Source organism: Falco biarmicus, chromosome 14 (assembly GCF_023638135.1).
Source record: "Falco biarmicus isolate bFalBia1 chromosome 14, bFalBia1.pri, whole genome shotgun sequence".
Classification (NCBI taxonomy): Eukaryota; Metazoa; Chordata; class Aves; order Falconiformes; family Falconidae; genus Falco; species Falco biarmicus.
The window spans coordinates 14,905,676-14,928,121 of NC_079301.1; the positions used below are offsets into that span (position 1 = coordinate 14,905,676).

The 22,446-nt window shown below is 44.5% G+C and overlaps 1 protein-coding gene across 2 annotated transcripts in view; it reads left to right on the forward strand.

Annotated features, from left to right (window-relative positions):
* Positions 1 to 22,446, forward strand: part of MAMLD1 (mastermind like domain containing 1) — an 83,605-nt gene that overhangs the window by 47,666 nt on the left and 13,493 nt on the right. Inside the window, exons 2-3 of one of the 2 annotated variants that reach the window (XM_056359850.1) lie at positions 1,058 to 2,327; positions 2,541 to 2,767. In XM_056359850.1, the coding sequence (XP_056215825.1) occupies positions 1,058 to 2,327; positions 2,541 to 2,767 (1,497 nt within the window). Of the gene's footprint in view, positions 1 to 1,057; positions 2,768 to 22,446 lie in introns of both variants that reach the window. The other variant, XM_056359848.1, reaches the window with a different exon arrangement.

Consider the following 22,446-nt stretch of genomic DNA (forward strand, 5'->3'; position numbering starts at 1 on the left):
AGGAGCGGTGACTTTCTTTCATTTCCCTATTGCTGATTAGAATCTTTTGTCAATGCTACCCCCCGCTATTGACAAACAAGAACATAACATTTATTTCCCTTAACTCGAAGCAGCAGTGTTAATGGCTGCTTAATCCTATGACATACAGGTAATGCTTGTTAAAATTGAAAGCCACAGATGACTATTTGGAAGAGATTGCCATATCACACTAAACTAGTACTAGAAGCATTGTTTTCAGTTTCACTTTCTTTATATGTAGAAGGCAGGGGTTTTTTTCCCTAAGATTTGTGGATTTACAACTACACCTTTTCTTGTAGATCAAAGTATTTATATAATTGTATTTTGAAAATACTTCCATTTTCATGAATGGGTTGCAGAATCCTTCAAAAGAACAAAGCTCATACTGCCTTAGACTTAGAAGAATAAACAAAAATTAAGAAGTTTAGCTGTTATTTACTCTTTCTGAAATCTAAAACATCTGTGATTAGGAAGCTTGAAAGTCTGTTTAGATAGATAGTCGATAATTTGTTTTGTTTTGGTTTCTTTAGAAAGTATGCCAGTTATTTCAGATGTTCTGCCTATAAAGAATGTAAAACAATTTAGTTGTCTCAGGTCTGAGTTTAATCCGAGTCACTGGCAGAAGGTCACTAAATTCAGTCCAGGGTTTCATTCGAATCTGCCATTTAGACCTAGAAAATGTTACCATAAAAATGTTGGCATGTTTGTTATGCAGGGAGTATAATGTCTTAATTGAAATGGTACCAGAAACTATTTTAAAAAAAACTTCTATTACAGTTCACATGACAGACAATATTTTATAGCTTTAACATCTGTTTTAAGGCCAACATGTGAGATTTAGACTTTGACAATTAGTCTTTTGATTTCAGTGAAGTTGCACCCACTTAAACCCTGATTGAATTTGTCTCGCGTGGTTGGGTTTTTAATTGTATGATTTAATTTTCTTTATCTCCAGCCCAGCGTTATAGTATGGAGCTTCAGAGCATGTTAGAATAAGGTCAATAACGGATCCTTTCTTCTTCCTTTTTTATTTTCACAGTTACAGGGATCTATTAAAAGAAAACTGGAAGATGATAGCTCTCCTGCCTCCAGTGGCGTGCCTGATGTCATTTTCCCAAATGACAGTAAAAGACTTTGTCTTGACGACGTAAACCTTGCCATGGGCCAAGGTGCCAACCCCAGTGTGGCGTGTCCAGAAATGCAAAGTTCTCCGTTCTCCACTAGTCACAGCGCTTCTTCCCTGGGAGTCGCAGGTCATCCAGTGCTCCTTGAAAACAATCACATGAATGGCAGTGGCATCGGTTCCCCATTTTCAGTGCCACCCAACACGGAAATAAATCAGAAGGGGTCAATAGGAGGGCAAAACAGTAACATTGTCCACTATGATGAGAAAGGAAACAGCTTACAGTCTATGGACCAAGAGCTGCAAGATCTGTTGGAAGAGCTGACGAAAATGCCTGATCCTTCTCCCAATGACCTGGATCTGGAGAAGATTTTGTGCAGCAAGGCTGAAGAGCCACTTGGGTTGAGTCATTCTCAGCCAAGCATAAGTACCACTTCAAAGTCCTCCCCACAGACTTCCCACTTGGAGAACCATGTTGCTAACAAAGATTTTTCTCCGGGCTGCAATCCAACCAGTGGAGGATCTCCTCAGATGAGACCCTCATCTGCTGGAGCTAACTTCCAAGTTCCTCCCTCAAACAAACCTGCTGCATCGCCCATCTCTACAGCAGCTCAGAGCAAGAACCAGCCACCACCTATGCTGCCAGTCCCCTTACCCAACATACCTGGCTCCAACTGGCACGCTCAGCAGCTAAAGCAGCTGGCAGCTAGCAAGCAGGTATCTACTACTAAGCAACAAGTACAAGCTCCCAGCTGGCCAACTATGTCTCCTCCTGGTCTCTCTCCACCTTACAGGGCAGGATCATCCCCACACCATCAACCTTTCAGTCCTCAAAACGTCATGGTATCTGGCATGCCTGCTAATAATTTACCAGGGAACAACATTCAGAGTCCTCAAAACACTCTGCTTTCAAGCATGACTTCCAGCAGCACCCCATCCAATGGCCCCTCTCCTCCTTATGGGTCTGAGAAACTCTCCAGTCCAGCTCTGAACCAGCAGCCCTTCAGCCCGCAGAGCTCCATGCTGCCCACGCTGACAGCAGCCAGCTTACCAGCCAACAACATTAAAAGTCCACAGAACAACTTGGTTGCCAGCATGGCCTCCACAAATACTGGACCTTCTCCACCGTACAGGCCAGAAAAGCTGTCAAGCCCAGCTCTGCATCAGCAGCCCTTCAGTCCTCAAGGTACTTTAATCTCTAACATCACTCCCACCAGCAACCCCACAAGTATGCAGAGCTCGCTTTTTAAATCAATGACTACTAACCAGTCCAAAAATATGAACATAATTATGCAACAGCCATCCAGTAGCTTACAGCCGGGTCTGGTGAATGAGAGCCCTGTTAGCCAAGACCAGTTTTCTTTCAATAACACCAAACCACTGTCTCACTTTGCCTCAGAGTCAGCTACTCAAAAGATGTCACCTCTGACAGCAGGACAAGGGCAGCAGTCTCTCATTCACTATCTGCAGCAGCAGCAGCAGCAGCAGCAGCCGCCTCCAGCCACGCAGCAGTCCCAGCAGGCTAACAACAGCCAGTTTCTCCAGCAGCAGTTTCGACAGCTGATGCAGCCACATCGGATGCAGAGACATGTGCAGCCTGCCACATTGCCATCTCAAGGCAGACAGGTGAGAACATCTCTTGTCTTACAGGGCTTATGTGAAAATATTGAGTCACTTGTTTTCTTATTTTTGCTTTCCTTTGTGTTTCAAATGTGACGTCGCTAAACTTCTGGGGTGTGCACGGACAAGGCAATAACAACAATCTGGCATGATTTACCATTACTCCAGTTGAAATGTACTGTAATTCCACCATGCATCATCTCTTCTATCCCAGTGGAGAGCTTTGTGCTGTTAGGCAAAACACATCTCGTACCACTCAAATACACTATTTTTGTGCGTATAGGTGGTATTCTTATTTAGCTTATGTTGTAAGCTGTAGAGGCATTCCTGTAACACGTTTCCCATCATCCTTTTAGTGCGAATGTCTTTTTCTTTCTTAGTGTCCTTCAACAAATTTATCTCTGTGTTATGCTTCTGAGACTAGAGAAGATCAGGTGGGGTGAGAAGTGAAGTTAAGACACGACTCCTTCATGGACAGCGGGTCAGGCAGTACAGCTCCCAAATAGCAGAGGCAGACTTTAAATATTTGTTACTAGCATTTGTCAGAAGCAATGCCCTGCTTTGGCTGAGGGCCATTCCCCACCCTTTGTTGATCTGCGATACCAACTGAGCTGGTAAATACAAAATGCAGCTAGCAGGAGTGAAGCACAGCCCTGATTTCTCTCCAGCAACCTTCTCCCTGAGACTTGCAGAGAGGTGCGAAGCAGTGTCCACTGCTGCCCCAGGTAAGAGAGATTTGCTGTGCGTGGGGATGTCAGAGCAAGGAAGGGCTTGGGGACTCAGTCTGAGAGCAGCTGGGTGTGTGGAATAAATAGCTATCTTTTTGTTAGGAAGAATAGTAGGAAGCATGGAACCTCACCACCAAAGCCAAGTACCTTGTTAGGCTGAACCAGCTCTGTGGAAGCAGAATCCTTCAAGCTGCCTGTGCAGACAGGCATTCCAGCAACTCCTCACGAAGCACTGAAACACTTCTCACCCAGCAAACCAGAGATCGATCACTGAAGCTCTGCTAGGGTCGGCTTGGCTGGGGAATACACTCCAGAGCCTGGTTTTCTTTGCTCTTCTTCCCTGCTAACTGGTTCTCACAGAGGTGGGTTTCTTTAATATACGCGACTTGGTGTAACCTTGTCCTACGATAGCAATGAGAAATAAGGGGATAGTTACGAAATGTCAGCTTCTTAGTGGTAAATCAATGAGGTGCATTCCCACTGTGCCACCACAGGATCAACTCAGTCTTTTCCAAGTTCTACATGCTCAGTACTCCCTTGCTTCAACACAGCAGCTTAAAACAGACAGTTGGGGAGGGCTGGTGATGTGCTGAATCTGCTTATCCAAACATGCAACATAACGATATGGCATGTATAGTTCGCTTTAAAGGCTTATCAGTGTAAGGCCCCTGATTCAACAAAGGCCTGAAAGCAATTTTGTTGCTTTAAGCATGTGAGGACCCTGTAATTTGGGTCAGTAGGACCCAAATTAAACACAAAGTAGACGGTCTTGCTCGCTTGGGACCTAGGAGTATGAGTGAACGTGCGATTGAGAGTGAGTAAGTTGCTGCAGCTTCACAAACTACTGCCCATCCAGTGTTCTACTCCGGAGGCACTGTGGGTGAAGAATACATTCACAGTGTTTTACCACATCTCGGATGATGGCTAGTAAGTCGTTAACTGCAGTAACATGATTGCTTTTGATCAAATGTCCATAAACTTTGAGCATATGGCTTTTTTTCTGGCTCCACCGCTGGGTGTGTGGAATTGCCACATCCCTGTTGGATTCCTGAGGCTTCCTGTGCCCTAGTTTTCCCTGCTTTGCATTTTGCTCTTACACCTCTGAACCCCCTACATCATTGATTAGCCAAAAAAAAAAAGAAGAAAAATTCCTGCAGTCAGTCTCTTTAATTGGCTGAAATAGCCCCTCTTCCAGCAACTTCCCTAGTGCTCTGCCTGTGCTGCATTTTCAGCTGATTCTCACCACCAAAGAGAGAGTTGTTATAATTTGGTGGCTATCAGTAAAGATCAGTGACAGTTAAGACAATGATTACAGGTGATGAGCATTTTACATTTTCAGACTAGTTAGGTAAGCTTACGATGCCCCCCTCATTTTACAAGGAAGACTTATTACAATAATTATACACCGGATGACAGTGCTTCAGTTTCACAGTCTGTTGAGCTGCTGAAGAAAGATGGTGGATGTTCAGGAGTGGAACATTTTGTTAGGTTTTTATAACTTTAATGCTAATCCCATAGAAGAAAACGAATCCTGAGTGCTGATTTAGAAGAAAAATTACATGGAAAAAAATATTATAGGTAGGAAACCTTAAAATTATGGGATATTTGGTAATTTTCTTTGAATTAGCATGTAGAACTGTTACTTACCTGCAGTAGATTTCTTATTTACATTGAGACATTGATCCTGAAGTTTTGGACTCGACCTGCTGTGTACCGGTTTTACTCCATTATAGTGAAGTAGCTCTGGTGCCTGTGGGTTTGATTTCCAGCAGTGCACCCAGAGCTGAATTTGAGCTTTGAGGAATCTCGGTGCTAATTCTCTCCTGAGGCAGGTGATGAATAGGATTTTTCAAGCATAGGGCAGTTGTTTCATTAAAAGGCAAAATGTTAAAGATTCAGAAGACAGGGGAGACAACTTCTGTGTCTTCAAAAATTAGTAACCTTCTGCTGGCAAATCACCTGGTTTAGCCTCATTCACAGACATTTGCTCAAAGAAAAATCACAGTGTTTCCTGGAATGTTGTTTAGTGTTTAAAAGTCACCCCCTTACTGTCCATGTGTGTTTGTAAATGTGACTAAAATTTCTAAAAGGAAGGCATAGTACTCTCTTCTTTTGAGCAAGAGGTGCAGCTTTGTACAGAAGAAGAATGTGGACGGTGGCCAGTTGGAGGGAGAACAATAAACCATGAAATGTGATCCTTGTAGCAGGCAGAGCAACATGGGGAAGAGAGCAGCAGCTGGGACAGAGACCTGGGGTGAGCTTTTTGCTGTTGTTTTAATGCGTATGGAAGCAAGGACTCCGCATTCCGAAAACTGGTTCACTACTGGTGCCTCACAGCCCTACCATTTTTAATGATACATCTCTTAGGCGTAATCAGTCTGAATCCCAGATCCTGTATTGCCTGGACAACTGGTAAATCTGATAAGGGCTAATGTTTTCCCATCTGAAGCACTATGTCTTTATTGTTGAGCATTGACGGATATTGATCGAGGCACTGACAGTTTGCATTGTGTGATATTGCAAAGCCTGGTGGTGCTAACGTCGCTCTTGTGGGTATGTGCGGGTTTTCATTTTACTTGTGTAGGACTGATGCTCGCTGAGTGAAATTATACTCAAAGGTCTGGACTCATAAATCCACAATATAAAGATGGTAGTAAATGCCAGTGTCAAAGATAGTCTCCAAAAGGATCACACGCTGTTTTCTGGGCTTAAGCTGAGCCACTTGACTTTATTGGCTGTTTCTGGGCGCGTGAAAAGCCGCATTTGCCCAGGCAGGTTGGAGAGTTGGGCATCTCCCTGATTTTCATGTCTAAATACAGTTTGTACTTGCACATCTCCCATTCTGGCATGTCAGATTATTGGGCCCAATTCTGCCTTCAGCAATGCTGATACATCACTGCTTCCAGAAGAGCTGCTCTTCTACCCCCGCCAATATAAGAACGGGCGCAGGTTTTTGGGAATGGAAAGGAGGGTTCCCCTGGGGGCAGGAAAACGAGCCGGTGATCTTTGCAGTTTAAGGCAGGCTGGAATGCAAGAAACCCTTTGGGTGGCTGTTACTTTTCCAAGCCCAACTTTATCCGAGTTAAAATGTGAGTCTCGAGGAGGAGGGCAGTATTGCTCACTGCTCTGTGTATAAAATGTTGAAAACCAAAACACAACTTAAAAGGTTGTTTTGTTGGGGAGATGTAGCTAATAAATAGCCATTGTTTGGGTGGGACACACTGCGCATTTCTGAGCTCCACTTGTGCTGTAGGAACCAAATGTGCTATTCTTAGAGCTCTCCGCATTCCTGCTGACATCCAGATAGTTGTATACTGGATTGTCAGTGAAGGGTATATTTGTTTCAGCTTCATTGCCAAAAATGATGGTAGAGGAAAAATGACAGGAGAAGAGACAGAGAGAAAAATAATATTATTTGCAGTAAAAATGGCTATATTTTCCTACATGTGCATCGCACATGAGATAGTGAAGAACATGCTGAGGACTAAAAAACCTTTGAAAAGGACTTGACAGTGTTTCTTTAATGGTGGTAAAAGCAGCAATACAGTATTTGAGTTAGCAGAGTAAATTACAGGTTGCAGAGAAACACCAAAACCCCTGAGCTAGATTAAATATACTAGGGGGAAAAAATAAACAAAAAATCTTGTTTCTGAGCATAAGTTCTCCAAATATAGAAACAAAACGGAAAAAGAAATGCACTGTTATAAAGAGCAAACTGACCCAGAGCTTAGATGTCAAAGGTTATATAAATATAATGGAATACAGAATACAGCTTTTATTAATGTAAACAGAAATGTTAATACCAGGGACTGATTCCTGGGTGTCTTATGTGAAGTTATTTCTCCCCATGAAAAGTCAGTGCACCATGACTGTTAGTTGAGACTTTTTTGATTCAACAGCACTTAATGTTTATAAGCTCTGATGCAAATTGATTAAAAGTTTGGAAAAGCAGAGAACGCAGCACACAGCATCTGAGTACATACAGTCCTTTTGTAAGTACAGGGAAAAGTCATGGTTTATTTGGGATTTCCAAGATGTCGTGAGGAGTCTTCCTAACACATGAAACAACTACTGTATCATGTAGTATTAATGAGTCAAAAAGTACTGGCCAGATTTCATCTGCAATTTCACATACACCCACACACACTTTTCTTTAAGTGTCAGACTTATCTTTAAAGCCACTTTGAAGTTTCACTGGTATTTCCTCCTCTTTCTTTTCTTTTCCCTTCTTTTCCTTATTTCCTTTCCTTTTTCCTTCTCCTCCCTTTTCCCTTTTTTCCTTTTTCCTTCTCCTCCCTTTTCCCTTTTTTCCTTTTTCCTTCTCCTCCCTTTTCCCTTGTTTCCCCTTTTCCCTTGTTTCCCCTTTTCCCTTGTTTCCCCTTTTCCCTTGTTTCCCCTTTTCCCTTGTTTCCCCTTTTCCCTTGTTTCCCCTTTTCCCTTGTTTCCCCTTTTCCCTTGTTTCCCTTGTTTCCCCTTTTCCCTTTCTTTCTTTCTTTCTTCCCTTTCTTTCTTTCTTCCCTTTCTTTCTTTCTTCCCTTTCTTTCTTTCTTCCCTTTCTTTCTTTCTTTCTTCCCTTTCTTTTCTTCCTTTTCCCTTTTCTTTTTTCTCTGAAAAAAGTGTTTTAAATATTTTTTTTTCTTGTACTAATACTGTGGAAAAGGAAAACAGATTTTATTTCAAAGGGTAATGTAGCACAATACCAAAGCAAAGCCTTTGAGGGAGTGGAGAGCTTTTGAAGGCAAAGCAACAAACCCTTCAGCTAATTAAGTGCCTTTGAATAGGGGAATAAAGGAAGCTGGTGATGAACCTGGATTACAGAGAGCAATAAGGCTGAGCCTGGAGTTTGACCTCTCCACAGATGTAAAAACATCTTCTTGAATGGTCATTTCTGAATTTATATTTATCCATGCACTTGCAACTAAGTTGATGTTTTGGGGTTTTTTTTTCAACTTGGAGATTGTCCTCTCCTTTCAAGAGAGACTGAAAGGAGCTTGACTGAAGTTATCAGACTGCCATCTTCTCCTCCATCCCCTCCCTCCCCTGCAAATAATGTAAGACAACTTTTGGGAAGTAAGGAGTAAAACTGTGGAAAGAAGCAGGGTGTTTGGCCTCAACATGCCAACAGTAATACAACATTTTCAGAAGTGCAGCAATTGAGATAAAAAACTTAGTTCACAACTGATCTTAGCCCATTGCTCTTTCACATTGTTTTTTAAGTTGCATATGTTGTCTTCAGATAGATTACAGGTATTTCAAAGCATTTCCCTGTTGTAGTGGAGCACTTGTTGCCGTGTCTTAACCTTCCCGGTTCTTTGGCTTGTATTCTGAGATGTTTACAGGCACTGATATTTCTAGCAGCTCTGCCTAATGCACTCATCATTCCTTCCCGTTTAGCTGTCTGTTGTGCTGAAAGCACTTTTGGACGCCACGTAGCACATCATTAGGGGAAGCAATCTGCAGAGGAGAGGCTTGTAAATAAACCAAATCTTTCTGAACACCACGTGGGGAGCATCCTCTCCCACCCTCACCATTCCCCTCCTTTTGCATCTGAAATTAATGCGGCTGCTACATCAAAGCTGCAGCACTTCCCTCAGTCCAGCCGGGTCTCTCCCTTAGTTCTGACCTGTTTAATAAGGTGGAAGATGTTCTGCCAGCAATTTAGCACTCGGGACACAGACAACTGGACAAATTAAAATCCACTTGGAAAGAAACAAGAGGCTCGGGAGGCACTAAAAACACCAGTGAGGGGTGCTGGGAGGCACTGAAGAAAGTCTTTCTCTTCGTTACCTGCAGGACGATGAAGCGATGCATGCGCAGGCTGACGTGGTATTGTCCAGGGGTTTGGTGGAGAATGGCGAGAGGAAGTAGTACTCATGTACTGTGAACGTGGAGATGGAAATGTGACTTATACCAGAGAAATTTAGGGCAAGGCGCTGAATTCCAGCCTGACAGGCTGCTTTAATGAATTCCCTGGTGCTCGGGACGCAGGCTGTATGTCCGTGCTGTACCACCACCACCCCGGCACGGCCATACAGCCATGGGGTGAGTGGAGGAGAGTGTGTTATCACACAGAGGTTCTGCATTAACTCTAAAAAGAAACAAAAGCCAAAAAACCCCCGTGGTTTTGAGCTTTAAGCAACAGGCAGTTGTTTCCTCCTGCTCTGCAGTGCAGAGTAGGAGAGAAGCCCTTCTCTCAAAGGTGTAAGGAAAGTGGTGGTGTCATACTAAAAAGTGATTCATTTGATGTGAAACCATATTCTGACACCCGTTTTGTACCAAAACAACTCTGACCCTGCTAGCCTAGGTGGGCAGTTTCTCTCTGGTTTTCTAGGCAGCTTGATAGCAGGAGTCATAAGTTTTTCTGGGCTAAATATCAGCTGAATCAGGCCCCAACTGCAGATTTTCTTGCTTGCTTTCCACCTCCCTGCCCCGCCCCCCCCCCCCAGTAACCCATTTTACTTTCTTTATTACCGCAGAAAAAACCATCCATATGCAGAAATCTTTAATTTCTAAGCAGTTGAGCAAAAAGTTTTGAACATATTTATTTTTCTCAACTGTGCCCTTAGAAGCAATGAAGTTATAAACATCCTAGGAATCTAGGGAGAGACTCGGCAACCTTCTCACTGTTTGTCTTCATAATGAATGCCGTAACTTCCTTCTGCGTATGATTCTTAAGAGTAACAACATGAATAGCGGTTAGTGATGGGTAGGACACACCACTTGCATCCTCACTTACAAGTCAGTGCACCCATAATTCTTATATTGAAGAGGTGTGTTCATGGCACAGCGTGCTAATGAATAGCAATGAGGAAAGAGTTTCCATGACCCTTTTGAACACCCAAATCATTGCATCTGTGCTTTAAATTCCCATTAATATCAGAACATCTTAATTTCACTTTTTCCCATATTTGTTGAAGGTAGATTTTTTTGTTGCCTGTATTTTCTGTACCTTAGTAAATGACAGTTTGGGGAGCTTATTTTGAACTAAAAGCAGGCTGGCTTTCAGAAAATGTACTCCCTTTCCTAAAACCATGCCCTTCTTACAACCTCACATTTGATGCCTAGATTAATAATTATTTTTAACACTTTTGCAGTGAAACTGTGAGAGCATGGTTTGTACCTTTGATTTTGGAGGTGGTTTCCACCTAGTATTGTCTTCTAGTAGTCTAAAATTACATCTGTATTCCACAAGGCAGAAATAGTTACAGAACCAGAGTCTAATTTAACAATTACAATAAAAAGCAAAGAAATAAATAAGAGAGTCCCTCAGATGCTGTTAAATCATGTGCCTGGCGCCGGACGGCGGTTCGGCAGGGTGGGGTGACTGGAGCAGCCTACTTTGCCCTTCTGCTCTGCTCCTCTGTCATTTCTGCCTCACTGCAGTAAATGCTACACGCAAAATAAAAGTACAAACATGTTTTGTTTCAGATGCAATACCTAGAAATAACTTTTCTGGTAAAATGAACTCAGTCTCTTTTTTCTTTGGGCATTTTGGAGAAATTTCAGTGTGTGGGTGGGGGAAAACAAAGCCGTGGCTGTAAACAGGAACTGATATTGTCTCCGCGTCTGAATGGGGAGAGAAACTGAACTGGCCTCAGTGGTTCTCTCGTACATCTGCAAGTCTGGAAACACTGGGATGATTCACAGTTTGCTGATTAATACAGGAGCAAGCAAAATGGTGTGAATTAACGGCCATTACAGAGCTGCACTGGATGGCAAATATCCCCCTAGAACAAATGATGTTTCACGAAGATTGCTTAGAGGAAGAGGTAATGGGTCTTAAATACAAATTAGAAGCAGTCCCATCAAAGCTGTTAACATTAAGGTTTGAAAGCCAAACACTATTATGAGCTGTCTTCAAAAACTGTACATTTAGGAAGCATATCAGTCTGCCGTGTTGGCTGTGTAATATTTCTCTCTCGAGCCCTTTGGACTATTTCAAGCAGCCAGGACTAATTATTAGAGAAATCCACAATCAGAATGTAGCAGCTCTTCTTAGGGTTTTGAAGGCTAATCACTCTACTACATGTACATTTTAAAGTTAATTTTTTTATAGCATGTATGAAGGCAAATATTGTCATTATCAGTACGTAACTCTTAAAAGCCCTACTGTTAACAAAACCTAATCCCATATTACAATTTAACCCTTTGCATATAGGACTATTAAAAGAAGAGGATAGGAAATACATTACTTTAGCATAAACAATATTCTCTGTATAACCGGCAAAATTATTTAACATTCCTCACAGAAGTAATGAAAATGTGATAGCTTAGATTGGTGTCAGACAGATGCAGATGTGAATGCAGGCTGTGGACAAGCTGTGCCGAGCTGTTTTTCCCCATTACAGAATTGATGAAAGACCCACAAGGAGTGTAAGCCCTGTAATGTAGGCAAAATAGTATGATATCCCAGTCTAAGACATTATATTAACAGCTTGATCTTGTAAAGATTCAAACACACACCCCTAAATATACGCAGTGGGAGGTCGTTCCAGGACGAGTACAGGTTTATTTCTGTGAGCAGAGTGAGTCTTGTATGTGTACAGTCTTTGTATGCTCAAGAAAGACCAAAGGTGGAGGAGAAAGATGCAGCAAAGGGCAGAGTAATCATTGGCAATGGCATATTAGCGCTACGGCAGAAAAAGAGAGTTGGAAGCTTCACTGCACTTGTTCCTGCCTCAGCTCAAGTTTACATTTGAATTATTTTGGGGGGTTCTTTTTTTTTTTTTTTTTTCTGGGGGTCAGCACCAGCATTTTGTAAACATGCCAAACTTTGAATAAGTTTATGTTTTAACCAATCCAGTGATTCTTTACAGTCCTCTGGCGTTTGTTTTTTACAGTCATGAATTCTAGAAGCAAAATTTGCCCCTTGCAGGAAGCAAAGCTGCCCCCTCCTCTTGGGCACAGCAATAACAAAAGCAAATGAAGGGAAAAAAATTCTTAACAAAGACTTTTCCCCTCTCTTTTTCTTCTGTGATTGCAGGTTGCTAATGTTACTGTGTTTCTCCCTTTCCCAGAAAGATGAGGACATACTATCCAGGGACACCAGTAGTATGTATCCCTGCCATAAACAAATCCATTTCCTTCAGTACTTAAATACTCAGGGCTTATGGAAGCTTCTCTTTGCATAATAAATGTGTTTAATATTTCCTTTACTCTGCAGCATTGTTAAGTATAAACTGTTTCTGTACTGGATTGAAGGGTAGTTTACACAGCACTTTATTTGGATAGTCTGTTTTCTTTTACCATTGCTCCGAAGGGCGTGTTTGAGCAGTGAATGAGTGTTCGTATGAGCATTATTTTTTTTGTTGTTTTGCACAACCCCCTTCTCTCCTCCTTTCCAGCTCAGTCAGCACACTTTCTGCAGCAGCATTTTAGTTCTCTACGTGGAAATGTAGCATTTAGCAGAATAGATGCATAACAAGGATGAGATACTTTTTTTCTCCTTTCCCTCTTCTCCCAAGAGATACCCTGTGACTTCCTCTATTAGTCCATTAATCGCCGTAGCTCAAAATTCAGTCTGATCAAAGGAGCAGAACGAGGTTGAAAAGTGCAGATTCTGGCAATTGACTTGACTGTTTAGATTCCCCGCTGAGCTCATTTAGAGCTGGAATTAAGCTATTCCTGCTGTATTTTTCGTCCTTGGCTCGGCAATAGTGCTGTGCCTGGTGCCGTGCCGAGGGAGTGCTGAAGGCAGCACGGCTGTTCCCACAGCCCGGACCCAGCCTGCAGCAGAGAGCAGCCTCCGGGATCTAAAGAACTGAATCTCCTTGTGCCAGGAGAGAGCTGAGTAATCTTGTCTTAGTTCGATAAGAAGGTCTGTGTTTAGATTGTGTTAGTTATTCGACTGCAGAAAAAAGCGGAGAACCTGTTAACTGAAGGTGCCAGAATAAATTTTGATGATTCTGTGGTTTTTAACCTAAGCATCAGGTTTCCATCTCTTGCAGCTCCCTTTGCCGAGGTTGGTGCGTGTCTTGTGAGTGGGAAGGAAAGAATTTTTTAAAAAATGTACACAGGAAATTTGTAAACGACGTGAAGTTTCTTGTAAAAGTTTTCTTTACGATGTAATGACTCACTTAAGGAATACAGTTGTTTGTAATGCCTATTTGTGTGCAGTTAGAAAGTGGTGCTGTTTTCTCTCATTAATAGTCTTGTTGGTTCTTGTTTGCTTAAGGCGAAAATGCGTGCTGCCCATACCTGTGGTGTTCCCTGATTTTGCAGTCCTTACACATCTTGAATTCCGATTGATGTGACTGGGAGTTACAAGTTCTCCAGGAGTAGTGTCAGACTCTTGGTGTCATTATTTGTGATTTTACAGTTCCCCAAAGTGTGCTAATATTTCTCCAACAGAGGTAGACTCATCTGATGTTTAAGTTCTTATCTCATTAAAGTGAATTACTGTTACTGAAATGTGAATGACATTCTATTATCAGAAAATATTATGTATTTAATGGTTTAAGAGTGCTTAAGGTCAGCAAGAACAGAGAAATGCTGATAACATCACCATAGACTGTGTGATGGTCCTGAAGTGTGAGTAAATCTTTAACTGAAAGAAGTTTTGCTAGACATACTGGTGTTTTCCCATAGTTTAGAACTTTGTATAAAATCCCCAACCTTTATATATGTTGCATTTTACTTAAAAGAAAATAAAAACTGACCATTTAATTGGAAATTTTTATTTTATTGAGGAAAAAAAACTGGCAGTGAGGAAATGGACAAATCCATTTTGTGCCCTGTCCAGAGTCTAAGCTTTTTCCTACATAGGTGGCATGTATCTATATGTCCATAGGTTTTAATTTTAAAAAGAACTGTGACCTTCATCAGGGACCCTATGTGGAATAAAATTAGAAGGGAACTCCTGACGTGGGTGTGCTGCTCCATTCTAGATTGGCACAATAAATAAAAGTTACTGTGCTTTAGCTTACAGAGCTTCCCTCAAATTTCATACTTTATAAAGCATTGGTCAGTACGGTGAGCTAAAATCTTGCTTTCTCTGTGCTTTCTTAGGTTTTTGTACAGTATTGAGGCTTTTCATAAGACAAAATGCTGTCTAGCTGCATTTAAAATAAACATTTTTGCCTAGTTCTGTCTTGATTAAGTTAGAAGGAGGGTACCTGCCTGCTACTTAGATTACTGTCAAACTTGACCAAAAGTAAAGTTGAATTGTACTCTGTTCTTCTAACAGAGCCTATTTTCTCCTTCTGACTGGGTACTAAAAGGCTTTTTTTTTTACTGCTGCACTAACATTTTCCAAATAAAATGTTTTTGCCAATTTCTGAAGAAATAGCAGAATGAGTACCACCTTAGACATGCTGAAGGAGTCCTGCACCATGGATTATAAACTGAAACAGTTGGCCAGAATAAGGAATTACAGTAATCCCTGATATTAGGAACATGAAAATGAGATGACCTTCTGTATACGCCCTGTGTGAGTTTCTAACCCAGTTGGCCTATAGGCTCCCCTTTATCGCTGTTCCTCCATACCTTCACTGTGCAGAAAACAAAAGACCGGCCGTTCAGCTGGGAAACTGGAACACAGGCTTGCAAATATTACAGACTTTAAATGCATTGTATTTTTTTAACAGTAGTTCGTGATTGGAATGACAGGAAGGAAATGAGCAGAAAACATCCTATTCTATCTCTATATAAAATCTTGCTTGTGAAAGATACAGTTACCACAATAATGATCGGACACTAATTGATTCATTGTGCTGGGAGACAAGTGCTGAGCGGAGGAGCCGGCGGGGTCATTCTCTTGCTCCAACTCCACTTTGGTTGTTTGCTGAGGAAGGGCAGGAGAGGGTTATAAAGCTGCTGCCACTGCATTCAGCGCATGTTTTTCTCAGAAAAGAAGAGACACCGCCAGCCAAGATCTCTTTCCTTTGGAAATTGTAGCTGGGAAGGGCCCCTTTGGCTCAGCAGACAAAGTGGGCAGTCAGACAGCCCCTTTCCTGAATCCCAGGCAGGCACCAGACGGCTGAAGGAAGAGAGGCACCAGGCTGAATTAGATTGCCTCCTGCTTTGGACAGTAAGGCAGAGAGGCAGGCTTAATTGCTTTGCAGCTGTTCATTTTTTCCCCTTCTCCCTCCCCTGCCCTCCTCTCCCTCCTCCCAGCTGACCCCGGCGGCAGCCGCAGCTCGAGCCCCAGGGAAACCTCCCCAGCTTGGGGAGACGAATCCAGGGTGTCTGGACTGACTTTTATCAGCCTTGATACCCTTCCCTCCAGTCCAGCAGCAAACGGGAAGAGAAAGGAAAGTATTAAGGATAAAAAGGCTCTTCAGCATAACCTAGTCAGTTGTTGCTTTTTTCCTGGGTTAGTTTGTCCCCTGGGTTAGTTTGTCCCCTGGTTTCTGAACGCTCCTTGGAGCGGGGGGGGGGGGGGGGCTGGGACGGCTGGGATGGCGGAGGGCAGCGGCAGGCAGACCTCTCGGTGGCATCCTCTTGGGAACGGCAGCGGGGTGTCACCGCTGGCAGCTTCTGGAACCCTGTCCACATGGACAAACCATGGAAAGCGTTGCAACAAGCCCCCCCCCCCCCCCCCCCCCCCCCCCCGCGATGTGGCACTCCCGCAGCAGGGTTTAGGAGACGTTTGAGATTTCCCCTCCGGAGCTGCGATAACCATGTACAAGATCTCCCAGGCTGCTGGCTGGCAGTGTCGATGTCAGCTGGGGTTGATTTGGTGGTGCTTTCACTGGTAAAAGAACCTCGACACTGAAATGTTCTTGACCTGACTATTAAAGGAAAAGCTTTTTTAACCTTGGAGAAACTTGCAGGGGTCTCCAGCCCTCAAAAACTGGCTCAGGCCAGACTTGCAGATTTGCATGTATCTCATAATCCCAAACTGTCTGAACCTCATGTTTGTGGAAGAAACAGTTTGTTTTCTTAATTGCGCTCACTCCACTCCTGGATTTAAAAATTCTAAAAGGTGTTTCCGTGCCATAGCAATGAGGCTGCAGTCAACTGCCAGCTCACCTGCGTTGCAGAGAGGTGCTTTGCTCCCCTGCTGCTCAGCCAGCCTTCCTGGGTCTGTTCACCTCCAGCAGCAATGTCAAGCTAACCCAATTTTGCAGCTGGTATCGAATGCCAGAGGCGAACTTTGTAGATGTCTCTTTAATTCCTGCACTTGTAGAATTTAGTGTGTATTTTCCCTCCAGTTCCACTGACTCACACAGTCCTTGGGGGCGGAGGCAAGGAGAGAACAAGAAGGCTATAACCCAGGTCTAATTTACTCATCTGGTAAAGCCAGTCATCAATGAGCCTTTCCCCTCTCTGTCCACAAAGATAGTCCCTCTCGGGAGTCTGTTTGGCCTCCCAGTTATAATTATGGCGTCAGTAGTTTCATACTTGACTGTCCTCCTAGGCTGACTGCATCTCCTCTGCCGGGGTGTCGTGTCTGGGCGATAGCATTAAACCGTGCGATGCCCAGTGAGCCGACGTGCGACACAGGGCATGCAGCCCCACGTTGTTCGGCAGCGCGGGCTGTCACAGCATGCTAATCCCTTTATATGGGACATACTTGCTGCTTATTTTTTATGATATCCTTAAGAGCATAAACCAGAACTTGAGGCAGGCACCAGTGCAGGCTTTTTGCACATTTCTTTCAAGGCACAAAACCGATGGGGGTCTTTGCTCAGGGCTGCTGGAGAGCCGGAGGGTGTCGTTCCTGAAAAGGTAGCGCAGCTACCAGATGCTTTGGTGGTCAGAGGGATTTGTGCCTGTAAGAAATGGATTTAGAAATAAGGTACAGTAGCATGTAAGTGACTTAATTTTTTTCCTAATCTGTTCAACATGCAGCCTACAATAGCTCTGCAAGTTACATTTGAATTAAAACCGGCTCCGCAAGGTACAAAGGCTCTGGAGCCTCCATGAGGGACCGGAAATCCATTGTGGCATCCTGATTAGCGCTGGTGAAATCGGAAACCTTTCTCGGGGCAGATAACAATCTCGCAAATGAAAATATAACCTGTTCATCCTGAATTTTAACAAGGATGGTTACGCAACTGTGGGCCAAATCCAGGATGTGTCCTATCCGTGTGCCCCTTGGTCAGAAAGGATTTGCTGATCAGGGAGGGTGGGATTGCACCCCTGCAGTACCCTCTCCCAAGAGCACCCCTGCCTTATGCCAGGAGAGGCAGGAGGAGGGGTGCTGGGGGTGAGGCTCAGCGCAGAAATTGGGGTTCACATGTTGGGACTGACCCCTCTGAAGCTCTTGCCCTGAATTATCTTAAGACAGGGCCTCTGTTTAATGTTCTTCCCCATGCCAGTCACCACGGCCAAAGGAGGGGTGGTCTGGCTGCGGCCATCTGTGCTTTTGCAGTCCCATAATAGTCCCTTTAATTACAGGTAACAATAGGTTCTGGGTTTTTCTATGTTAATAACAAGTTCCAGGGTATAAATAACTCTGCAATTAAATCAAAACACCTAATGATTTACCATTTGACACCTATGCAGTCTGCCGGAGCCTTGGCTGTGCAAGGAATTTTTTCTACTGCCCTGAATATTTTATAATTGTTTTACAAAAAGCACATGGATGTTCCAATCATTAAGAAATGCCAACCAAGGTACATTGTGGCACCAGGGAGCAGAGAACAAATAGCTACGTCTGTGCTGAGGCCATAGAGAGCTCTCCTTTTGGAGACGCAGCCGTAGTTTGTTTGACTACTTCTGTATATTGACCCTTGTTTTTCAAGAAAAACACAAACAGTCAGGATTGCTTTATTGTGGGACCCATTAACTCCTTCAGAGATTTTGTGGTGTCTGTTGATAAGAGCAGCACACGTGTGGCCATATACTGCAGGCTGAAACACCTCTGCCCGCTCTGCTGCATTTGGATGTTTGCAGGCAGATGATGCTGCAAGTCCCTTGCTTTGTGCATTTGGAAGAGCCAGTATATATGTAAAAATATGTGGAAATATTCCTGGGGACTCTAATCATGGTGGCCAAGGAGATAGGGGCTATGGGGAGAGGGGAATTCAACTCTGCTTTCAGTGGGGAGGCATGGAGTGCTGTCTCTCATTTCCGAGACTGGCTGTGATGTGTTTGATGTGGAGCCTGCGAACGGAGTTGCTTAAATATACAAGCGTGCCTAAAAATATAAAAATAAAAGCAGTGCTATTTTAAGGCTCTAGAATCAGGGATTATAAATAGCCCAACTGGTGTGTTACTCCTGGCTGGGTGTGTCGGTCCTAAAACATTACCACAACTGTCACTTCCCTTTGAAGCAGCTTGTCGGGTAATGACGGCGGCAGTGGAGCCTCCTCTGCATTTCCATGGTCCCTTGACAAGCACAGGTCAATGATAAGATGCTCTCCAGGCTGATGAGTCCATCACACAGGCCCTCCCTTTGCCAGCTCAGGCCTGTGGGCACACGCAGCGGGAAGGGTGGGTGGGCGCTGGCAGGGAGCGCTGCGGCACTGGGGTTCGGTGGTGGTGGTGGGAGGTGGCATCTGCAGGGTGAAGCTGAGCTGGCTCTACTGAGCACAAGCTGTGGAGCAGGGGCTGCCGAACCCTGGGCAAAAGGCAAAATAGCTGCGTGGTTAGGTGCTGGTTTGGGACCTGTGGGATGGGGGTTTAGTGCTCTCCGTTGTCAGCCTTCCTCTGTGACTGGCTGGGATTCATCTTCCTGCTCCCATCAGTCAGGCTCCTCCTGTGGCCAGCGGAGGAAAAGATGTTTAGAGGGTCATTTCACCTCACGCTGATGTGCACCTCCGAGATGTGATGGATGGTCAGCGGTGAGGGAAGCCTGGACAACATGCTCAGGCTTCGCCCTTGTCTGCTGGGGGCACCTTTACTCTCCATCTTTGGCAGCAGCAGCAGCTGTGGTGATCCAACATACAAAAGTCTGTGAAGCTGAAAGTCACATAGGTACCTTAAATAGCCGACTTTTTGACTTTCTGACTCTCGGAAAGCGTTTTCATTTCTGTCTGGTTTTCCAGTGTGGTGGCTGGAAAGGAGTACCTTTGGTGGTGTTCCACTGCCTCACCGCCGCGGGCGAGCGGCTGGGGACAGGCTCTTCTCGGGCGGCTGTTTCCGAGAGGAATTCTGGCCGACTCCTGCACCAAGTAATGATATGTTTATTTGCAATATATGGAGCCAGGAGACGTCTCTGGGTGATAGGAATCTGGAGACTAGTAAACAAAAGAAGGCAAGGTTGGAACTCAAACTCTAAGAAGGCTTCTTTGGGTCTAAAGAAAACAACTATATAACCAAATAATGACGGTGTTCAAAAAGGTCTGTGGTGGTGTATCTCAGGACAAGGTGCAAATGTACCTGCCAAGGCCCTGCACTGGTAGGATGCCAAAATCTGGATTACTCTTACAGGGAGCTCTAAGCAGCCTGTACCCAGAAGGCGAAGAAAAGGGAGCTTGTTGGCCTCTCCTTCTTTTCATAATAGATAGGAATAGCCCAGGAGTCTCCTCTGCTGTACCTGGGTCTTCCCCAGAAAGGGGAAGCTTATTTCATGATCTTTCAGTGGAGGAAAACTTGCAAATAGCTTGTGTCTAGCATCAGTAAAAGAAGTAAAACACCCTGATGTCTGGAGGTTTCCGAGAGTTCATGCGGAATTCTTTCTCCATAGCCTGCTTGTAACACAGAGGAGCCGTGTCCTGATGGGATGCTCCCCTAGCGCAGAACAAGCCACTTTTATGGTGATAGAGAAAATGATTTCCATCAAGAAATGAATGGGGATGACAGCAGTGACAAATAAAGATCTTACGGGTTTAAAACCGATAAGCTGACAGCTCCATTTTCAAACCTGGATGACTTAAACTAACCACCTAGAAACAGTATTTTGGCAATTGGGGAGCTTCTGGGGGCAGGGGTTCCTGGGCATGGCTATGCAAAGTTACAGTAAGTGCCAGGTCAAAAATTAAAGCTTTTGTCTGAAGTTGTAACTTGGATCTGAAAACGGGGACTGCTTCTATTGCTTACTGTGGTCAGAGCTGCTCCTAGAGGGCAACAGAAGGACTGATTTAATGCTCCATGTCCTTTTTCTTTTACACTGAACTCTTAATTACGCCTGCATTTCACTGCAGATTAGCAGGGAGTGCGGAGCTGAGCCCAGGACCCCTGGGGTGCAGCGAGTGCCCGCGTCCCCTCTGCCCTGGCCCTGGGCTGCATTCGAAGACGCGGTCTGTGCCCTGCGAGGGTGCCTGTGTGTACGTACGCTCTCCCTCTCGTCTTTCTCTCTCATGGCATGAAGAAGCTCAGTTTGCTTTGTATTCCTGCCCCCCCCCCCCCCCTTTTTTTCTATAATCATTGCAAAACAGGAACAAATGAGTGTGTCACTTTAAACCATGAAACCACTTAGTCGGTAAAGACAGATTTGGCGTCTTTGTGCTGGCAGCGACAGGCCAGCCCTGCTCCATAGTGATCCCACTGTTCTCCCTCTGCCCCACACCCCCCACTCCCCACCCCCTCTGAGGTTTGCTCCGTGTTTGCCTGCCTCTGTTTTTGTGGTTGGTAACCAGCAAAAGAATGGAATGGATTTAATGATTTGTTGGCTGCAGTGCCAGCATGATTAAGTCAATAAAGCTTCAAGCTGAAAACAGTGTAGTTACAGTATATGGCTTTAACCTTGTTAATGCATGTTTATGTCCCCCTGCCCACTGTATAGCTGTATGTTGCATAAAGAAGATCTGACCAATCTTTAACCCATTAAATAATTCATAAAGTGAGAGCAGACATCAGCTACTTGCGGAGCGGATCAGTAACCATGGGGTCAGCAATAACTTTGGCTCCCTGGACCATATCCAGCATGTTTAAACTCCGGTGATGTCACCAGGCAAGCTTCTAACCTTAATCATTTGGATGGGTACAAAGGGAAGTTAACTGTTGACATGCAGTGTCTCCGCAGAAGAAACACTTGTGAGTGCTCTGTCACATCTCTGCCTCACAGGGAACATGAGCTGGTTCCAGCCCCCTTGCTTCTTTTATATGCTTCCCTCTTTCCTTACGGCAGGAGCGTGGCTGGCCAAATGTTCAAAGGCACGTTTCCTAGACTCCTATTATCTTAAGTGACAGAGGCAACAAAATCCCACAGAATTTGAGGGAAACATTGGCTGACTTGAGAAGATAATATTTGGAGGTGCTTGGATGGGGTTTTTTCATTGTGGATAAATTTTGAATGAAAAGTATCTCCTTTTGTGTGAATGACAGGGAAGGACATATCATAGGGATGGAAGGGGGCAGAAGCCAGGGATTCAGGAGAGGGTGCGGAGTGAAGCAGGACTGTTCTCACTGCAGTAAAAGCTCTCACAATAAAATACCAAGCACGACTTGCAGGGAAATCCTAGGATTCTCACCCACAACTGCCTCAGCCAGCCTCTTCTTTACGTACCAGTCAAAACACAGAGCTGACTTCTAGCATGCAGCCCTCTTGACACAGCTCCCAGCTGGGTGCCGGGGGATTCTCCAGATGCAGCAATGTCCGTAGTTGTTGCAGCGGCTTCCCTTGCTGGCATGCAAGGGGCGAGTCATGGGATCCCGGGGCGTGTGGCCGGGACATGCTGCGCTCCGCTGGTCTGTGCAGCCAGGTTAGAGGCCCTAGGGGACCATTACAACTTGGTGTAGTTTAGTGCTGTTCTAAGATGCAACCAGCTGTGGCCGGACTCAGAGGAGAGGTGCAGAGAGGAGGCCAAGACAAAACCTCGTATGCCACGTGAAGCAGAAAAAGCCCTTCCACCTCTTGCCGGTGAGCAGCACGGAGCGCAGGTCTGCTGCAGGTCTTTGGGGTCATAACCCAAGGGCACGGGAGAGGCACCATTTCAGGAGGCTGGAGTTGTAACCCACATGCTGCCCTGGGAACTGACCCTGATCCTCCTATTCAGAGAGTAATTTAATTCCTTTTTGGGGGGAAACTGAGACAGAGGGAGAAATGAAGTGGCTTGTCCATAGTCCCGTGGAGAAACTATGTATGATGGAACTGGAAACCGACCCCGGCTGTATGAGCCCAAGTCC